The sequence below is a fragment of the Rattus norvegicus genome, chromosome 8, assembly GCF_021556685.1.
Source record: "Rattus norvegicus strain SHRSP/BbbUtx chromosome 8, alternate assembly SHRSP_T2T, whole genome shotgun sequence".
Classification (NCBI taxonomy): Eukaryota; Metazoa; Chordata; class Mammalia; order Rodentia; family Muridae; genus Rattus; species Rattus norvegicus.
The window spans coordinates 98,368,163-98,389,396 of NC_141541.1; the positions used below are offsets into that span (position 1 = coordinate 98,368,163).

A 21,234-nucleotide genomic window follows, 5' to 3' on the forward strand; every position below is an offset into this window, starting at 1 on the left:
TCATTAACTCTCTGCAGATAGCCTGTGGACTCTTGTAACCTACCAAGATGGCCACACTTCCTTAAGCCCCTGAAACAAGTTTCATTTTTATCACATTCTTCAGTATGTCAGCCTAATTCAATAAAGCATGACGTCAAATGCAGACCAGCCATACAGAAAGGTCAAATGTGCTTTGAAATTTTGTGTTTCTCCTTTCTGCTTTCAGTTCCCTTCCCTGTCATCTTTCAAACAATCTCTGTCCCTTAAGGAAGTGTTCAGTGTGACTCTATGGGATAACAACAATACGTGATGGGCCTGTGTTTCCTCAGCTCAGGGAGGCTGAGTCTGTAGGGACAAAAGCCAGTCTTCAGCTCCCTATATACCTTGGCCTCTTTGGAAGGAGACAGTCTTCATCACTTGGTGTCTTCTATTTGATAAGCAGGAAAAGAAGGTATTTTGGAGGCAACAGAAGCATCTTCCTTCTTGACAATGTTCCTGACATAGACTTTGCTTGTGCCTTGATTCCAGTAATATATCTAGATCTTCTACCTTTTCTGCCCTCTGATGTCCAGAGACCCTCAAGATCCAGGGGCCTAGCATCCCAGGAGCACTAGAAAGTGAGAGCTCTAGGTCTAACCTAAGCACAATAAAAAAGCTCTATGGCCTTTCAAACTCTATCCTGGATAGAGTACAGCAGCCCAAAGGCAGTCTATGTACACAATAGGCATGAGAAGGTCGATGAAACAAATTGTGCACTGCTCAGAGCCATAGCTGGTCCCCGCACAACAGTAACCTACATAGAGCCAATGAGATAGCTTGGTAGGTAGGTAAAGTGGTTCATGTGTAAGCTTTGAGACCTAAGTTCAATCCCCAGAACCCATGGTAGAAGGAAGACTCCTGAAGTAAGCCCTCCGACCTCTACATACATTTACAAATCACACCCCCACACACATACACACACACACTGGCCTGTATACATGTTTATAGCTTCAAAGTATGGGTATCCATTGTCCAAAACCTACCATTTCTACCCTAGTACGACCCTTAGTGAGTATCTAAGGAATGGGGATTTGCTCTTGTGCATGCTGAGGGTATGTGACAGAGGCTGAGAAGGTCCCACATCTGTTGCTAAACCCCCACATCTGACCTGAATCCATCCTGGGTCATTTCTCTGCACATGAGTAGACAAGAAGGGAAGAGGGTACTACCAAAGGAAGAGATGATATGAGCAGTCACCAAGACCCCGGCATAGATTAGTCTACAAGCTTCAGGGTGCTGAAAGATAGTTTTAAAGGAAACTCAGTCACATGCCTTAACTTGGTGTAGGTTCTGTTCTGCTGTCACATGTCTGTCATCAGATTGGAATGTGTTTGTGCTTTGAGACAGGTCAGTCTAAACACTGGAGCTCCCGCTCTTTGCAGCTAAGGAGCCAAACCAGTCAATGTCTCTGTCCTGTCTTCCTCCTCAAAGGGCGTACACTGAGCATCCATCAGCATAGATGTTTGGATTGCCATGTTCTGTGACTGCACACACTGTGGCCTGCAACTATGTCCATCTGGGGCTGATCAGTACTCCTGGTCTTGTGATCCTTGGCATGGTTTCTCAGCTACATTCTGGATTTTGAGGACCAGATCTGGATAGGGAAAAACTAATTCCTCCCTCCCTTTTATAACTAGGGGACCTGAGTACATCAAAGAGACATCCTGTAGACCAGGCAGGGAAGGGAGCAGAGAGACAGATGCAGTACGGGGCACTCTCCTGAGAAAGCAGCTATTCTTGTCAGACAAACTCAGCTGCCTACTCTCTCCCCTGCTCATTGCTTAGCCCAGGCCTGGCTGATCATTTTACACACCCTTTCCCAAGCATTTCACCCTTTCCACCCAAGCCTTTCCTTCTGGGGTGATCCGTTCTTCTGCCATCCTTCCCCTTAATTCTTGACCTTAGATGGCATTCCTGGCTCCTCAGAGTAAAGGTGTGAAAAATTGCCTGGTCCATCTGGCCAGCTCATGGAACCTCCCTAAAGGGCTGGCGTATACCTCGGTGGCAAGGCACTTACTCTGTATGTCAGAAGCCCCAGATTCAGTCCTTAGCACTGAAAACAAAAACAAAACCAAAACTCACGACCATGAGCATTCTAGTTAATCATTTTCTGTTCTAAATACAAACACTCCTCACCACGTCTTCCTAAATCACCAGTTCTCAGGATCTCACCAGTTTCCGGGGTCATTGCTCACTTTGGTGTTTTGGGAGATGTATGTGAAGAGAGGTGCTTATGACAGAAATTGAGCCGAACTCCTAAGGACATCAGGGATGAGGTTGCCAGGCACAGAAAGTCTCCAAATTCAAATGTGGCCTGGAGCTTGTTAGATCACGGGCCAGAGTCTGGGGCTTGGGGCCTGGGTGTGTGATGAATGTTAGTAAATGCTTCTGATTCCTTCCAGACGAAATCTCTGTTTGACAAGCTCCAAAAGCTTGTGTCATCAGATGGCCGATTTAAGAACCTCAGAGAAACTTTGCGAAAGTAAGTGCTGCGTCTTCACTGTTGTGTTTAAAATTGTGTCCCACGTTACAGAGGCATCTTCACGCAACAACCAGTCCAAGCAAGAGGTCTGTCTGTCCCCCTGCCTACTCACAAGACCTATAGACTCTCCAGGCCCCAGCAGCCGATCTCCTTTGCTTCCATTACCTGTCAGAGAAATGCCAGAACAAATATCCGGGATTGACCGTAGAGTCGGTGCCAGATTTCTTGATTCTTAAATACAATTCTCCATTTTAGTGATTCCAATAAGCGATATGCCCAGGCGATTCATTTAAGGCCACTATCTCTTGTTCGTGTGCAGAAATAGTCATCAGAACGAGTGCACACATTACTGACAGTTGCATCTTAGAATCAAAGAAATGCGGTTTTACCAATGGTTGATAATTTTATCTTCCAGTTTGCAAGGCACCTCCCTAACCATTGCCATTGAACCCCATCGACACTTCCTGGGATGTGGGTGTCTCAACTCCAGGACTGTTGTCACTTGGACCAGGATGGTTCTGTGTTCAAGAGTTTCCTGGTACAGTGTGGGATTTGTAGGCACACCCTGGCTTTGCTCCATGGGCTGCTAATGACATCTCTCTACTTAAGACTACCAGAAACATCTCCAGACATTGTGTACCCTAACCCTAAGACAGCTCGCTCCATCCTGTCTTCCTAAATGAAGGATGGGGGTGCATGCCAAGGTCAGGTGGCCATGGCATTAGAGCCTGGATTTGGCCTCTGCTGGTCTCCAAGACCAGTACTCTGAAGTCTGCCTTGGGTACCATCTCATGAAGTTCGCGTACCACTAACAAGAAAGCAATGACTGGGCTCGCTTTGGCCACGTACTCATGAGATGTGGACTCTGAAAAGACAATGCTCTGCTTTTATTAGTCCTGAGAGATGGTTTCTTCAGGCGTCAATACTAGGTTCCACTCCCATCGGTCCCTGTCTCGTTCCTAGCTGGCTGGCTTCTCACTGGACCTTGGAAATGCTGGGTCCCTCCAGCTTCCAGGAATACTCTCTTCCCTTCTGTAAGGGATCTCTTGACCAGAGCGGATAAGAGCCCCAGTACTGTACATTGGCCTGGGACAGCCAACAACTCCAGCCCTTGACACTGGCTGGAATGCCCTGCTAACTCCTTCTTCCCAGTCAGCCTCACCTGCCTCCTCTTCTTGCTTCCTTTCTGCCCTACCTCTTGTCCATCCTTCACTGGCTCAGTGTGCCATTGCCTTGACCATTTCAACTTTGTTTATGTCCTCAGACAGATGTTGAACTCATCTGTGCTATCCGGCCGTCTCTCCTCCGCCCGGGCTCCCTGGAGCCCTTGTGGACTGTGCTTGTACGGAGCTGCCCCTGTGCATTCACCAACTGTCCGTCTGCCTCTGGGCGTTACTCCATCTGCCTCCTTCACACGGCTTCCTCACCCACCGCAGCCACTACTGCTACCTAACTGTCTCCGTGGCTCCCATTCTGTCTGACCCTCTCCTGACTGTCTTCCCTTTCAGGTCTCCTGTATGCCTGTGTAAGTGCCTCCCCTCGAGCCCTCTGCTGCCTGTGGCACAGGGCAGAGAGCTCAGGGGTTTTCTGGGAACCAAGGTCTTTATGTAAGGCAGATCTGCTCTGTGAAGATGGAGAGCAAACCATGTCCAGTGATGCTGGGGCGTCTGTTTCACCAGGAAAGGAACAAAAACCAGAAGATAATTAACTGACAACAGTCTTCAGGCAGGAATGGTGACCTACCCAAAGGGTCTTGTAGTGACTCTCCCATGTGGGTCTACACCCCATTCATAAATCTCTGAAGGTCTACACCCCATTCATAAATCTCTGAAGGGTCTACACCCCATTCATAAATCTCTGAAGGGTCTACACCCCATTCATAAATCTCTGAAGGGTCTACACCCCATTCATAAATCCCTAAAATCTTCTTCATCACTGGGTTGTCACTGGGTTCTTACTCTGTACACTCCATCTCACTGGTCTTAGTGATTTCCATCAAAAAACAAAAGTTCAGGCAGGATTCTCAGTGCAGTGTAGAAGACATATAGAAATATATGGAGTTCACAGTAGCATTTAAGATACATGCCCAAGGGATGAGAATGAGCAAGAAGGGGACTGACCACTGTGGTGACCTACAGGCTTAGGTAGGCATCTCACTCTAAAAGATCTCAGGAACAGGTTCCTAAGCAGCATTTCCCTGTCCAAGTGACTGACAGGTCCATTTGGATTAACTCTTAACAGTGGGGCAATGCTGCATCCTTGTTCAAGAACGATCTTACTAGATAGTTATCTATTGATGGCCTCCTAAGCAATTCAGAATGGGAATATAGCTTAGTTGGTACAGTGTTTACTTAGTTCTCTAAGTTTGATTCGCCAGTATCAATAAAATCAGGTTTGATGGTCAGGACAGCCTGGGCTAGGTAGAGAGACCCAGTGGCAAAAACAATAACAACACAATCAGATGTGATAGTATTCACTTTTAATCCCAGCACAGGGGAGATGGAGACAGGTTCAAGGTCTGTACCTCATACCATAGCAAGAGTCTCAAGTGGCCAGAGGAACAATTCCTCTGGCATCTCTGTGCTGAGCTGAGAAGAGGTTGCCATAGTGGACTATCTCAGGAGCTCCCCCAAAGCTGCTGAAGGGAGGAGGGTGGTGGCTGCTCACTCCATCATCAACCCATTATTCCTTCCCCCTGAACACCCCTCCACACCCAAGGCACCAGAAAGCTGCCATGGTACATGGACATGAGCCCATGCTCAGAGCTACACATCAGAGGCTTGGTCCATCACACCAGAGTCTCATCTCTTGTAACTACAGACCCTGAGAATTCCCCCACCCTTTCCAGAAGACACTTCCAGGAAAATGGTCAGAGGGCCAGAGTTTCCTGCTTTGGCCCTCAAACCTAGGTGACAAGAAGACAGGTCTTGGGAACGCCGCACTGAGTGACTGCTGGAACTTGGGCATGGGTGGCACAGCCTTCCCAGAGGTGACTAAACACAGAATAACAGTGGGGAAAAACTGTGAACCAGGAGGTGATGGGGAACAGATGGGGAACTGCACTGCGAATATGTCAGAGAAGTAAAAAGGCATTTGGGGTCATAGAGGGAGGAGATTCCAGTAAGACCCTTTCTCATAGCCTGTGCGTGAGGGCCCAGGCAGCTCCATACTATCCTACACTCCAGCATGGCTGGGAGTCTATCAATGCCTGTGTGTGCCCTGTGATTCTTCATAACTACCAATCCCTTTGCCTCTATCCAGGCAAAATCTGCATGCAGAGTGCTCTTCTCTTAGCAGAAGTCCCTTTCCTTAAGTAAAAAACTGTGAATGCCATTTCTTTCCAAGTTGTGATCCACCCTGTGTCCCTTACCTGGGGATGTACCTGACCGACTTGGCATTCCTCGAGGAAGGAACACCCAATTACACAGAGGACGGCCTGGTCAACTTCTCCAAGATGAGGATGGTATGTGTCCCTGGGCAAATGGGGGCACAACTCACTCCAGACTGAACCACCCAGCCTCTGCCCCAGCACAACCTGTGCTGCCAGTTGCTGCTCAAAAGGCCTCCAGTAAAACCATGGCTGACAACATGGCTGACACTAACATCCTTAGCCCTGTGTTACCTGCCTTTCGCACTTCAGTCCAGTACCCCTCCCTATAGGGGAGGATGGATGAGGGCAAGATAGCTCACCTATGTAAAAAAGAAGAGCTGGGTCTGATCTTAAAGCTCACCTCATCCTCACCCTTTAATAGACACAGAAATGCTTGTTTTGTGTAACTATGGAAAAGTCACTCTGCAACACCACCATTCAAGAAAGCAAGTTTCAAATCTGCTCCAAAAGATCCATGACACGAGGCTGAGAGGATCTAAGGAGACCTCTCTGAGCAGGCACAGGACTCCTAGCTGTCCATGTCTCTCACTCACCCCAACCACAGAGCCTCTATTTGCACCTGTTTTGTCAAATGGGCTTACATAGTAATAAAAAGGGTATCTTTCCAACACAGATGAGCAACTCCATCTTGGCGATGGAGAGAAGCCCTCATGCTCTGCATCCTGGCATACACACATTAGACACCCACATATCTGGCACCCACTCTGATTGGCAGCCTGACGTTTGTGTTGTAGTGGTGTTGGGAAATCTGCAGCCCTGACTGAGGGAGTTCTCTTTAAAATGCACGCACGCATGCCTCATGCATGCACACATCAGCACAGCTGTCCCCCACACAAACAGATTTCACCTCAGAAACAGATGGCTGGTGTAAAGAAAGCCAGCGGAGTTTTCCAGGAGCCAGCGTGACTTCAGATATAGCTACCAATGACCCTTTCCATCCCTAAGGCAACAAAGGAGAGCAGACTGTTCTAAAACTCTTCTGCCTTCCTGCAGATCTCCCATATTATCCGCGAGATTCGCCAGTTTCAGCAGACTACTTACAAAATCGAGCCCCAGCCAAAGGTAAGAAGTCTCCTTTCCTTCACAGTGGTGCGTCGGCATAGGCTTCTGACATTTTCTGAAGCATCTTCCCTCATCCCTTCAAGGATCCTCATGGTCCAGCTTAAATATGCCATTTCCATCAGGAAACCATCCCTGTCCCCTGGCCATTAAACAAGCTGGTCCTTCCTTGTAATTCTTGCCTTATTTGACATCCCGAGGGCTGGCTTAAAACAATGTCTGCTCTCCCACAAGACTAGAGGGGCTCTGGACATCCCCTGTGGTTGGTTGGTTAGTTGCGGTTTTGCTTGTTTTTCAGTTCACAGGGTGTGCATGTGTGTGTGTGTGTGTGTGTGTGTGTGTGTGTGTGTGTGTGTGTGTGTGTGTTCATATACACATGTACCACAGTGCCCGTGGAAATGAGAGGACTATTTGTAGGAGTCACATTTCTCCTTCCACCATATAAATTCCAGGAATTGAATTTACATCACAAGGCTTGTCAGCAATGCCTTTACCAGCTGGGCCATCTTGATCAGCCTGGTAAATTGGCCTTTGGTTGACGTTTTTCAAAGTCTCATGTAGCCCCTGCTGGCCTCAGATTCAATATGTAGCCAGAGACGACCTTGAACTCTTGATACTCCTGCCTCTGTCTCCCAAGGGCTAGGAAAATAAGCAGACACCACCATGCTCTTTTTGTATGGGGCTGAATGAAGCTCAAACCTGGGATTTTGCAAATGGAAGTCAGGAGAGTGAGCCACATCCCCAGTCCCAGATACTTCTCTTCTTGAAAAGTATTATACTTCCAAGTCGCGGAAATCACATATATTTCCTCCCAAAGACAAGATTATCCTTCTTCTCAAGTCTACATCTGGGCCAGTTCATAAACACAGCATATTTTCTCTACTATGATGTCACTATGATGTTACTTGCCATTCATGGCCCAGCGCCATTGTGTTTTCTCATATGTCTGGAGTCACTCCTTCCTGTGACTTACCCTTGTTTAAAGTTGCAAAGACAGCCATCCCTCTCACTAATCCTTTATGTGGATGGACATCTAGCTCATTTTTGTCTTTCTCTGCTACTAACCAAACCCAACTCTTGTGTTGGAGTTGGTGATGTTGACAGAGTACTTGCCTAGCATGCATAAAGCCCTGCGTTGGATCCCTAGCATAAATCCAGGCACGTGATCAGGGCCTATAATACTAGCACTTAAAAGGTGAAAGCAAAGGATCAAGAAATTCCAGGACATTCTTGGCTACATTGAAAATTTGAGGCCAGCCTGGACTACCTGAAACCCTGTCTCAAAAAAAAAAAAGTGTTATTGGGTATGATATGATACATATCCTTAATCTAGGCACCAAGGAAGCAGAGGCAGGAGGATCTCTGTGAGTTCAAGGCAGGCCAACCTGGTCTACATGGTGAGTTCCAGGACAGTCATAGCTACATAAAAGAGAGAACCTGTCTCTAATTCTGTGCCATGTTCTGTTCTGCCATGTAGAGAAGATCCATGGAGAACTAACTGGGCCATTAGTATGTTGCTCTTCATTCACTCAACAGACACCTATCTATAGAAGGAGTACTGTGCTTCCAGCACCGTCTCAGGCCATAAAGCACAGAGCACAAAATAGATAAGTACTTGTCCTCATGAGTTTGCACGCTGGAGGGAAATAGACAAAAAAGTAAAGCCACAGTATCAATCAGTGGTAGGATGTTTGCTTAGCATGCTTGAGGCCTCATGGAGCCCATGAAGTTCCATCCAACCTCATAGAGCAAAAAGGAAAAATCACATGTGTGCAAACACACACACACACACACACACACACACACACACACACACACACACACGATATTACCCTAGGTTAAAACACACCAAAACCCACAAAAAGAGAATTGACTCCCAAAAGTTGTCATCTGATATCCACATGCACACCATGGCATATGAATGCCCCCCCACACACACACACCACATATACACACATAATAATAATGTACAAGTACTTGGAAGACTCTATGAAGATTTGAAGGGTACTTGAAATTTGAATGACTTGTATATCAGGCAATTGTATGTCAATTACCTGTCATGACTGTCATAGTGATTCTTTATGAGAAGATGGCTCTTATACTAGCAAACACATGGCAGAGGAAGAATCATGATACTCAAGATGATTCCATCCAGAGATGTGAGTTCAATCTCCAGAACACACACACACACACACACACACACACACACACACACACACACCACACACACACACACACACACACACACACACACACACATACACACCCGGTCTAAGCCAAAAATGTGTGTGGTCTGTGGTCTGCCTGGCCTGGAGCACAATATGTAGTCCACCTTGGCCTTGAGCTCATAGAGATTGGCCTCACTCTGCCTCCCACCACATCTAGCAACCTCCTGAGGGCTAGAATTAACTTCTAGCATGCTGGGCAAGCATTGAGTTACATCCCCAGCCACACATCATTTAGCCTATAATAAAGATTAAGGGCTGAGGTGATGGCCTAGCGCAGTAGTTCTCAACCTGTGCATCACAACCTCTTTGGGCACAAACGACCCTTTCACAAGAGTTACCTAATACCATCTGTCAACACAGATATTGGCATTATGATTCTTTTCTTTTTTTCTTTTCTTTTTTTCGGAGCTGGGGACGGAGGCATTATGATTCTTAACAGTAGCAAAATTAGTAGCAACAAAAATAATTTGTGGCTGGGATCACCACAACATGTATTAAACGGTCGTAGCATTAGGAAGGTTGAGAACCATTTGCTGAGTGGGTAAAACAATTTGCTATAAAAGCATGAGGACCTGAGTTCAAATCCTCAAAGCCCATAAAATCCAGTCACAGTTCATGTTCACACTGTGTTCTTAAGCACCATGTTCCTATGACAAGATGGGAGTCTCTGACTCCTGTGACTGGGAAAGAAAATCTCCAGACACTCAGGCTATCTTAGTTAAGCTTTTATTGCTGTGAAGAGACACCGTGATCACAGCAACTCTTAGGAAGGAAAACATTTAAATGAGGCAGGCTTGGATGTTTAGTCCATGGCAGGAAGCATGGTGGCATGCAGGGAGACTGCATTGTACTGGAGAGGTAGCTGAAGAGTTCTACATCTGGATCTGTAGGTAGCAGGAAGTGACAGTGACACACTGGCCAAGCTTGAGCTTCTGAGACCTCAAACCCACCCCCTACTGACACACCTCCTCCCACAAAGCCACACCTACCCCAAGGCCACACCTCCTAAGAGTGCCACTCCCTATGGGCCTATGGGGGCCATATTTATTCAAACCATCACACCTGCCAACTAAACTGACTTCACAGCAGTGCACAGCAGAGACCCAAAGAGTCTTTGGAAAAGGTTGTCCTCTGATCTTTATATGCACACACCTACATTCATACACTCACTCACACACATACACACACACACACACACACACACACACATCACAGAGAGAAAATAATAATATTAAGGCATAACTATCCATTTAAAGTTAGCAGCATTTGGAGGAACTATGTTGGTGTCTCACACACTGTGCATTATAATGAACATGGCACCCTTGAAAGTCTCAGAAGTTATCCTCAAATTTCAAGGCTCTCATCTATCTCCTACCACCACCTTAACCTTCTCCCACGCTCTGAGGTTCAGACCAAATAAACACCACTGCTCCTTCAGACCTACCAAGTGTCTCTGCAGGGATGGCTTTACCACCAGTCTCCAGCTCCAGGGGAGCATCACAGGGATACTGCACTATGTATTCATGGAAAGGACTGGCCAGTCTGTTCTGGGAGCAGAGTACTCCAATAAATTCTAGGATCCCCTTACATGGAGCTCCTGTCTAGGGCTGGAAGACTAGTTCATCTGATGAGGCCATAGGTCACCCTGTCTTCACCTACAGGCTGAGTGCCGTCAGATAAAAGGTGGTCTTCCTAGATATGCAGGGTGTGAGCTGTTGATAAGACATAGGAAAGTGGACAGGCCATCTGTTACTGTCAATCAGCATCCAGATGCTTCTGACCTTCATGGTGACAGAGTCAGTTCCCCAAGACAAAAAGCAGCAGGCTTGATTTCCCCTGAAACAGCTGTCATTCGACTTGCAAGCAGAGAATGCAGGGACCATTTCTTTTCCCTTCTTGCTCTTGGTTTCTGTGGAGGGAAAAAGGCATGCTTGCTTCCAAATTGACAAATGCATGAACCTTGGATCCAGAGGTCAGAGCTCTGATCTCTCCTTGAATGTACAGGAACTTAGCAAAGACTTGGAATCAGGAGGAAAGTGGACAGGCCCAAGGAAAGATAACTGAATTTCCCAGAGCGACCATTCTCAATTTTTCATGCTAACATTTTGCCTCAGTCCCAGCCATGGAAGCCTACACAAGTCCTCCCCACCCCCAGACAGTCCTGCTTGAGATGAGTCTCACAATACCGTTTAATCCTGCTGTAGGGCATTGGAAAGGAACTGTTCAAACAGAAAGAATTGTGAACACCATCAACGTGCCACTTAGATTCAACAATTGGCCTATCAGGGAGTTGTTTGTTCTGTTCAAGTCCAAAACATTTCCTCAAGTGATCAACTAAAACAAAAGAAAGAAGAGGAGGGGGGGAGGGAGAAGGAGGAGGAGGAGGAGGAGGAGAAGGGGGAGGGGAGGAGTGGGGGAGGGAGAAGAGGAGAAAGAGGGGAGGAAGCAAAGAAAGAAAAGCAATCAAGGCTCATTCTTACCATGTACGGTTTATTACTATTAAGATTGTTTATTAAGAGAATATAGGAACTTGTGGATATAACTCAGTAGTTCTAACTCCAGCAAAATACACACAAAATGAATCTTAAGACATAATTTTTTTTAAAAAAAGTTATGCTGGCTGTGGTGATGCACCCATTTAATCCTAGCACTAGGAAGGCAGAGGTAGGTGGATCTCTGTGAGTTCGAGGCCAGCCTGGTCTACATAGTGAGTTCCAGGACAGCCAAGGCTATTACACAGAGAAACCCTATCTTTAAAAATAGAAGGAGGGGGAAAGGGCGAGGAGGGGGAAGAGGAGGAGGTGGAAAGAAAAGTTATATTAACACAGCCAAATATGGTAGTGCCAGCACTTGGGAAGCTATGGCAAGAGATCCTGTGTTGGAGGCTAGAGTTAGCCTTGTCTCATAACAAGACCCCTTTAGGGAGTAGAGGAGGCCAAAAATGTATATCCCACACGTGTGTGTCCTGAACCTACAAAAGAGTTTGGTTCCATTAAGGCATGGTGATGTATATCTGTAATCTCTACATTTGGCAGACTAGAATAGAGGGATGGTCTCAAGCTCAAGGCTAACCTGGGCTACATAGTGAGTTCCAGGCCAGCCTTGGATTGTAGAATAAGGCCCTGTCTCAAAAAAAAAAAAAAGAAAAGAAAAGAAAAGAAAAGAAAGAAAGAAAGAAAGAAAGAAAGAAAGAAAGAAAGAAAGAAGAAAAAGAAAATTTTCACAGGACACCCATTTCCACAGCCTGAGAAGTCCCACAATTCTATTGTTTCTTTCTCTCATTTCAGGTAACTCAGTACTTAGTGGATGAAACCTTTGTGTTGGACGACGAAAGTCTGTATGAGGCCTCCCTCCGAATTGAACCAAAACTCCCCACATGAGGCTGCACTCCCCACCCCTGCTGCACCGCGCCACATTGCGCCACACTGCGCTGCGCCGTGCCATGCCGTAACCCCATGCCGTAACCCCATGCCGTAACCCCATGCCGTAACCCCAGCCGTAACCCCATGCCGTAACCCCATGCCGTAACCCCAGCCGCTTCTGTGAACACCTGCTATGTGATGTTGTAGAATAACCATGTAATGTTGTAGAAGAACCGTTCGTGTTCCTCTGTACTTGTTCTGCGGTGTGCGCCTCTCTGAGAATATATAATCTGTTCCTGTCGTGTAAACCCGAAGAATAAATGTCTGCATTCAAAATACAAATGTCTGCACTCTGAGACTCTGTCCCATCTTCTGGGAAGCCTATTCCTTCAAACGGCCGTACTCCCTGTCAGCTCTCCCAGGCCTTCATTTCAGTCAGAAAAGGAGACAGAACCAATATGACACAAATCTCAAACTCAGTCCTGCTACATCCCGCCCAGCCCAGGCCCCTGGTCTCAGACTACGGAGGCATCCTCCCCAACAAGTTCCACATAGTCATGATAACTGGGTGGGGCAGGGGGAGGGAAGGGAAAGCCATACCTGCAAGTCCAGTCCTTGACACCTCTTCCTGCTGACGGTGATGTCAATTTCCAAAGCAGCCTCTTCAGCCAGAATCGCAGATCTCGACAGTCCCCCTTTGTCTCCCAGTAAACCTGGCTGGAAGGTAGTCCTCTCTGCTGCAAACCATGACCCTTGCACCAAATGCCACCACTTCTAGCACCGTGCTGCTCTCAGCCCGAGGATTAACACCAGATAGCATGAAAAGCAGGCTCAGTAGAGGTGGACATGTCCCTAGAAGTTCTCTTGGAAAATGTAATCTGAACACCAAGTTGTGATGACCCCGGCTAACTTCTGTCCAGCCTCCACTGGAGGTCAGGAACATAAAAATGTCACTTCTCCTTTTTCAGCTGCCTGGCAGTCATTACAAGCTTATGTTGAGATACCCTGAGTCTGTATACCGTGTAGTAATTAGTCCCGTGATATAGAATTAGGAAACCAAAATGGAGTGTTTCTATTGCATATAGTATAGTCTTGTCTAAATGCCTTCTAGCAGGAATATGCTAAGGTGGTGCTTGATTCTGTGAAGATTACCATGACTTTTTTTTTTTAACATTAGACAGTAGAGAGAATACAGGTTCACTCAGAAGTGGCAGGCATTCTCCCCTGCAGCAGACAAACAACGTTTGCTGTAAGCAATACCTAGTGGTATGAGAATCCTATTTCAAGCCCCAAAATATCTCAACTTACAGCTTGCTTAGAAAAACATTTCCATTTTTATAAAAATATATGTTTCCTCACTACCCCTTGTTAGTAAGCCTATTCTATCTCAGGATAAATGGTAAGTTTTGCTTGGTTTAGTTTGTTCCCACAAAAAAATATTGGATGAGAGTTGTTCCTTACCTGGGCTAGTACCAGAGCTCTCAAATGACAGTGACATCATCCCTGCTTTGGTCTGATGAGGTTGACTGATCCCATCACCTACTGTACTCAAAACAAACCCCTCAGAAACAGAGTGGCTTAAACTGTTTGTACTACTTTATGTGGGCTGACTGGCCTGCACTAGCAGCTCTTGTGTGGAGACTGCCCTTAGACTATGGTCTGGAACAGTAGCAAGGGCTTCAGTCATAGGAAGGTACGCAGGCCCAGATACCCAAGATGGCTGCCTCACACAGCCGGAAGTTGACATTTGGCCAGGTGCTGCTCTGGGACTGTCAACAGGATCATTCAGAGTGGCATCCTATGTGACTTGAGTGTCCTGCCCTATGTCAGCTGCATCCCAAGAGTGACTGCTCCAAGTCTCAGGAAGAAATTTGCAAGGCTTGTTACAAACCAGCCCCAGAAGCCTCAGAATGACATACAACATTCTATATGTCTGGTGAAAGGAGAGAGGATGTATGTTCTTGCTGGAAACAGGAAGGGAAGAAATGTGTAGCTATCTTTTAGAAAGACAGACTATGAGAGCCACACTGCCAGACACGGGTGGGATTAAGACCAGAGTGCTGGGGTCAAAGTGGGGAGAGTAATGAAGTTCCACTCGAGGGAAGGCATCAAAGTTGAGGAAAAGTGATCTTGCCAGGCAGAAAGGGGTCTTGGGGGAGGGGCATGCCATGCAGAGGGAGAGGCATACAGAAAGTCCCCGAGGCATGAGAGAATTACAGTGTTTGAGAAATGCTAGCACAAACGTGCAGGGTGTTCAAGTTGTTGGAAAAGAGGTGGGGAGTACAGCAGAGGAAATCAAGCCATAGGAACTTGGAAGAGGGCTTGCAAGTGGCCCAGCAGGCAAAGGCTGATCTTGCTGCCAAGCCTGACGACCTGAGTTCAATCTCTGGGGCTCACATGGGGGAAGGAGAAAACGGCCTCTGACCACATGCACTCTGTGCCACATGTGCGCATGTACACACACACACACACACACACACACACACACACACACACACACACACACACCACAAATAAATGGAAACCCAGAAAAAGGATTCCAAACAGAAGAGCACTCAAGACAGGGGAAGGTGAGCAGACAGCAAATGGAAAAGGTCTGAGCCCTGCCCCCTGGAGGAGGTAGCTGGTCACTGCATGGGTCTTTAGGCATGAGTCCTGGAACCAGCATCCACCTCAAATGTCTCCTCAGCGCCACCCATAACCACCACCATCAATCACAGGTAGAAAACCTACTGTGAGATGAGGCCTAATGCAGAGCTTCCTGGGCCCGCCTTCCCCTGGACATGAAGCCAGGCTCTCTAACTGCTCTTCAGTCCCCCCACCCCACCACACCCCAACCTGTGAATGTTCCCTCCTCCCACTTATGATGGGGCTAAAGGAAAGGCAGAGAGAAAATGGTCTCCAAAGGATAAAGCAGATTTAACTTTCGGCTTCATCAGTGTGGTCATTAATCTTCATGGTCCACTTGATTAGACTTAGGGTCACCTAAGAGACTCGTGTCAGGGAGAGTATTTCCAGAAGGATCTTTAGTGAGGCAAGAACACCCAACCCTAAACACATTTTGGGTTTCCACAGGCTGATCCATGGCTAGACACAAAGGGTAATGGGAGGAAGGCAGCTGACAACCGTTCCTTCCTTCTTCTTCACTGTGGATGCAGTGTAACCAACTGCCTCATGCTCCTGCCACCATGTCTCCCCCACCATGATGGACTATGTCCGTCCCCTGAGCCATGAGCCAAAAATCAATTCCTCCCTTGAACTGCTTCTGTCAGGGATTTAGTCACAGCACCAAGACAAGCCACCAATACAAGTGCTTGCTGGCTAGATGAGTGCTCCGACCTGAGGGGAGTTCAACGGAGACCTGGGGAGGGGGCAAAAGAATGGGGGACAGGAGGCGCAAAGAAGGAGAGCAAGTCGATTGTCTGATCAAGCTCTCAAACTTTACTTCAGGGCAGCGGCTTAAAAAGACAAGCAGGTGGGAAGGCCACACAGGGCCCAAGACCAATGCATCATCATCATCATCCTTCCATAAACCATAAATTGCAGGTATAACTGAGAAGAAAAGACAACTGGCTAGGTTTCCCAGAGCCAGAGACTGTAAAAGTGATAGGAATGGATAACTGGCTAGCTTTCCTGGAGACAAAGGGCTGTAAAAGCGAGCCTGAGAAAACTCCTGAGGAAAATACCTGCGACAGACAGAGCGTGCTTGGCTCCCGGTATCTCCTCCCTTTTTAACTCTTTTTATGAGGCCAGTAAGCAGCCAGGGATGATTGCATTATGAGGACAAATGGGCATTAACCAGAAGTGGGAAGCAGTGACCTGATCCCCCAGCACTTGTGCAGTGGGTGTCTTTTTGGGGAGCAGACGAATTTTTGTCTTGGTGATCTCAACAGAAGTATTATCTGTGAAATTCGAACAAGGGAGAGATTAACAACACCAACCTCCATGCAATCAGGTTTACTTCTCAGGGGACTCAGAGACAGACAATAGGGTCCTCCCCTTGCAGTACTTAGTCTCAAAACCCTGTCAGGTAACCACGTCATGCCCGTGCCTTGTCCGGCTGACGAGCATAGGTCTGAGTCCTATGCAGCTCCTAAAGGAGGTCTGTTTTCTCCTGGCTTGGCCAAACCTTTGTCAGCCTATGGTAATGAACCTGTGAGGGTTTGGATGCCAGGGAGTCAATTTGTTGTTTGATAAAGTCTGTGAGCCAGTTAAAGGCCCAAGGCCCAAAAGCCAGGAGCAGGAAGGAACCGACCAGGGGCCCCAAAATGGGAGGAGGGGGGTGGTGAGCCAGGGAGAGGAGGAAAACCAGCTCCTAAATCAGCCCTCTTCTTCTCTCTGTTTCTTTCTTAGTTCTAAACTTTCTCTAACCTTAGCCATACTATCTCTGACTACCCTGGTATAGTTGGTGTAGAAGCAACATTCTTCTTTAAGGGTGGCACACAGCCCCCTTTGCTGGAGGGAGAGCAAATCGAGTTCTCCTCAGTTCTGGAGAACCACTTCAGACAAATCTTGACAGGGAATGATCCATTTTTCTTAACCTGTGAAGAGGAAAGGAAAGAGGGGTCTCAGGGAGTCTCTCTTCCCTGGATTTCATCACTTTTTAATCTTTCTGGGGGACAAACCTGATAGCCCTAGGGGTTTGTCTCTAATTCGGGGCCAGGGGCTAGGCCCCCTGGGAGTTTCCCTGCCTTGGAGGCAGGTTGTTACCCTGGGCATCCGTTTTAGAGAGGCACTCAGAAGTCCAATGCCTGCCTCTTTAGCATCAAGGACACAGAGAGGAGGGAGACGTGGGTTCAGCCTTAGGGGCCCTGCATTCTCTGGAAAAATGGCCTGGCTGTTTGCAACTGAAGCAAGTCTTTGGGCAACTATCCTGGGTAAAGTCTTTAAGGGCGACTCCGATGGCTAGGCGGATAGTATGAGCCGAACCGATGCCCACAGAGTTTGATATAGCCCGAAATGTCCTTGCCGCTATGGTGGGGCCGTATGGCGGCTTGACAGGTGGGATTTGTGTTTTCAAAAGCAAGAAGTTTAATGAATTTACTTTCGTTTTCCTCTTGGCCAACAAACCTTTCAGCCGCTTTCATCAGGTGGCTGATGAAACTGCTATCCTTTTCCCCTTCTGAATCTCCTGAAACCTCATTCTCATCATCTGAGGCTTCATCAGCCGGGGTGGGGGTGGGGGTGGGGGTGGGGGGAGGGCGGGGGGTTCCTCCCTGATCAGAAACATTGTCTTTTCCAGCCGTTCCTTCTAGGGGGAGGGGACCTATTTTGATCCATGGGACCAGGAACCCTTGAAGGGTTTTAGGGCATTTTTTTTTTTGTTTCTTTGTTTCAGTTGTTTTTTTGTTTGTTTGCTTGTTTGTTTGTTTGTTTTTTGTCTCAATTTTAAGAGGGGTGGACTCGGGAGGGACCGGGTTAGCTCAAGATCCAAAGCCCGAAATTCTCTCAATAGAGTAAGATGTTCCCTTTTCTTTAAGAGTAAATCTTTAAGGGAGGCTACCTCCCGGCAAAATTTCGTTTTAGCATTTTCAGTGGCATTGGCAGTATCTGAGTCAAAATCAAAAATGGGAGCGCAAAATGGGGGAGCAATGGCGTAGGGGGGTGGCCCAGATCCAGCAGCGTGTAAGGGTGGAGCAGCCTTCTCTTCTAGGGATAATGAATCCTTTGAGGGAGGGGCCTCATCGGGCTTGCTGTGGACTGGGGCTTTCAACTCAGTCAAGAAGGGGTAAATTTTAAGAGTAGGGACCTGTGCTGTTGCCTTCTCGGACTGGGTCTGGCATGACAATGGAGACAGAGGAGCTCAGAATGGCACTGTAGGACCTTTTCTCCCAGAATACTGTGCTCCTTAGTCTGTAACCAGAAAAGCTTGTATCATGCACTCTCTCCCAGAGTAATAATATAACCATAAAACTCAAAGTCACACCCATTATGAAGATTAAACAATTTTTAAAAGGAAGTAAGCTAAACAATAGTGTTAAACAATGAGCCTGATAGGCTTTTCTAATCTGTCATATTAGGAAATTAACCCAAAATTCCTGCGGAGTCCACATTAGAAGGAATATGAGCACCCTGAAAGACTTTCTAAATAGCTTCTTTAAAAAGCAGCTTTAATCTCTAACTCTCTGAGCTGTCACTACTTATCACACAGCAGGGGATCTACAGTCCGCAAGCCTTTGTTTGCTGTAAAATTACAAAAAAGGCTGTCTTTTTCCCCTACTAGATCCAGCACTGTAGTGCCCCAAGATATCTATAGATATCCTCATCTCAGTCATCAAAGCCTCTCACTCTGGCCCACCTTTTCTCATCAATAGTTTCCTCTTGGGGAAACCAAGAATAAACATCATCAATGAATATAAAGAACTTGGCAAAATCCTTTTTCCTAACCCGAGTTTCTCACACCTTGGGGGACTCCTTAAGACCCTTTAAAAACAAGTCATGTTTACTCAATGCCTGTCCCATAATTGCGTTGCTTAATTTTACCTTACATCGGACTCACAGTGGGTGACTGTGGCGATTGCAATGTGGATCTTCTCTTGTGTCCTTCGGGAAGCGGCGATCCTATGTGAGGGGGACATCCATGGGCGAGCCTCACGTCTGGGCGCCAGATGCCCCGACCTACAGGGGTTCAGCAAAGATCTGGGAAAGGATGAAAGAATGGGGGACAGGAGGCACAAAGAAGGAGAGCAAGTCGATTGTCTGATCAAGCTCTCAAACTTTACTTCAGGGCAGCGGCTTAAAAAGACAAGCAGGTGGGAAGGCCACACAGGGCCCAAGACCAATGCATCACCATCATCATCCTCCCATAAACCATAAATTGCAGGTATAACTGAGAAGAAAAGACAACTGGCTAGGTTTCCCAGAGCCAGAGACTGTAAAGTGATAGGAACAGATAGATAACTGGCTAGTTTTCCTGGAGACAAAGGGCTGTAAAAGTGAGCCTGAGAAAACTCCTGAGGAAAATACCTGAGACAGAGTGTGCTTGGCTCCCAGTAGATACCAACAATGTCACTGAACCTCTCAGAGACTCAGTTTCCTTACCTGAAAAACTGAATATGAAAATAGCATGTGCATCTGGAGAGATGGCCCAGAGGTTTAGAAAACCAGCTGCTCTTTCAAAGGACCCAGGTTCCAATCCTAGTACCCAGATGGTGCCTCATAAGGGTCTGCAATTCCAGTTCCAGGGATTCCACACCCTTTTCTGGTCTCCACAGGCACTAGGTATACACAGACAGACATCCATGCAGTCAGAACATCCACACGTGTTAGTGCTTTAAAAAGGAAAGTTACATTTCATCACAAAGTAGAACTAATTGAGCCAACACAAGCCAAGAATCACTCACTGAAAACCCAAAGTCAAAATGTTTCCAAACCTAAAACTCCTTGATTCCCAACATGGCAGGCACAAATGGAAAATTACATAGTTGACTTCATGAGACAGAGCACTGTCAAAAACAAGCACATCAAAAATGGTGCATCACGGGCTGGCTGGTAAGACGGATCAGCAGTTAAAAGCACCTCTACAGCACTTCCACAGGATCTGGGTTTGGTTCCCTGAACCCACACCGTAGCTCATAACCATTTAAAACTCCCGTTCTGGGGGAACGTGACAACTGGCGCACAGGCAAGCAAAACACCCATACATACACTTAAAATAATTTTTAAAATGGCGTATCAAATTACCTTCAGGCTATCTGTATATTAGACTGAGGTTCCATGTCCCCAGATATCTCATCATATATATATATATATATATATATATATATATATATATATATACACATATATATATATATGCAAAAAATAAATAAATATTAGCCATAAAAAAATTAACCATAAAACACTTCTGATCACAAGTGCTTCAGATAAATACTCAACCTTAAAATACTTAGCACAGAATAAAAAGGTGTGGCTTTCATTCGTAATCCCAACAGGAAGCCGAAGCAGGAAGGTTGGGTAGTCAAGTCTGGGCTACTTAGGACAGTATCTTTAAAAATTAAATTAAATCAAATTAAATTAAACAGAGTTAGGAAGATGGCTCAGTCAGTAAAGTGCTTGCAATAAAAGTATGAGAACCTCGCTCAGTCTCCTGGAATCTATATAGAAGTGCTGAGCATGGTAGCCTGGGTCTATAACGCAGAGGTAGAGACAGGAAGGCCCCTGGGGCTTAATCTAACCAAATCAGCGTGCTCCATGCAATGAGAGAACCTGCCTCAAAAACAACATGGAGGGGTTGGGGATTTAGCTCAGTGGTAGAGCGCTTGCCTAGGAAGCGCAAGGCCCTGGGTTCGGTCCCCAGCTCCAAAAAAAAAAAAAAAAAAAAACAACATGGACAGGGACAGAGGGATGACACTGGAGGCTGACCTCTGACCTCCGTGTACCAGCATTTGCTGACCCACGTATGAACACACAGAAACTGGCTGGTCATCTAGTTATCTCAACGATCCTTTTCTTACAAAAGAGGAAGAACAGGACAATGGGGGGGAGGGGAAAGGTAACTTCTGGTGTGAGGATTAAAGACAAAAAGAAATGTGAGGATGATCTGTCTGTGACATCTGTCGCCTCGTTGGTCGCCAGGGTAGATGCCGATGATCTGATTGGCTAAGCAGGTGTCCCCTTCCTTCCTCATCCATGTGCATTCCTCCTGAAGCTGTATGCTCTCCCAAATACTGAAGAACTCTGAATGTGGGTATC

General features: G+C 46.7%; 1 protein-coding gene and 1 long non-coding RNA gene across 2 annotated transcripts in view; one reads left to right on the top strand and one right to left on the bottom strand.

Annotated features, from left to right (window-relative positions):
- Positions 1 to 12,882, top strand: part of Rasgrf1 (RAS protein-specific guanine nucleotide-releasing factor 1) — a 129,624-nt gene extending 116,742 nt beyond the window's left edge. The window contains exons 24-27 of the mRNA NM_001170531.1: positions 2,421 to 2,500; positions 5,846 to 5,963; positions 6,885 to 6,953; positions 12,466 to 12,882. Coding sequence (NP_001164002.1) covers positions 2,421 to 2,500; positions 5,846 to 5,963; positions 6,885 to 6,953; positions 12,466 to 12,558 — 360 coding nt within the window. The 3' untranslated portion in view covers positions 12,559 to 12,882. The remainder of the gene's footprint in view (positions 1 to 2,420; positions 2,501 to 5,845; positions 5,964 to 6,884; positions 6,954 to 12,465) is intronic.
- Positions 12,883 to 15,954: 3,072 nt separating this feature from the next.
- On the bottom strand, positions 15,955 to 20,864 carry LOC120094224 (uncharacterized). Its single transcript, NR_190599.1, is given in 2 exon segments — positions 15,955 to 17,081; positions 19,024 to 20,864. It is a non-coding gene; the product is annotated as an uncharacterized LOC120094224 (long non-coding RNA).
- Positions 20,865 to 21,234: the final 370 nt, after the last annotated feature.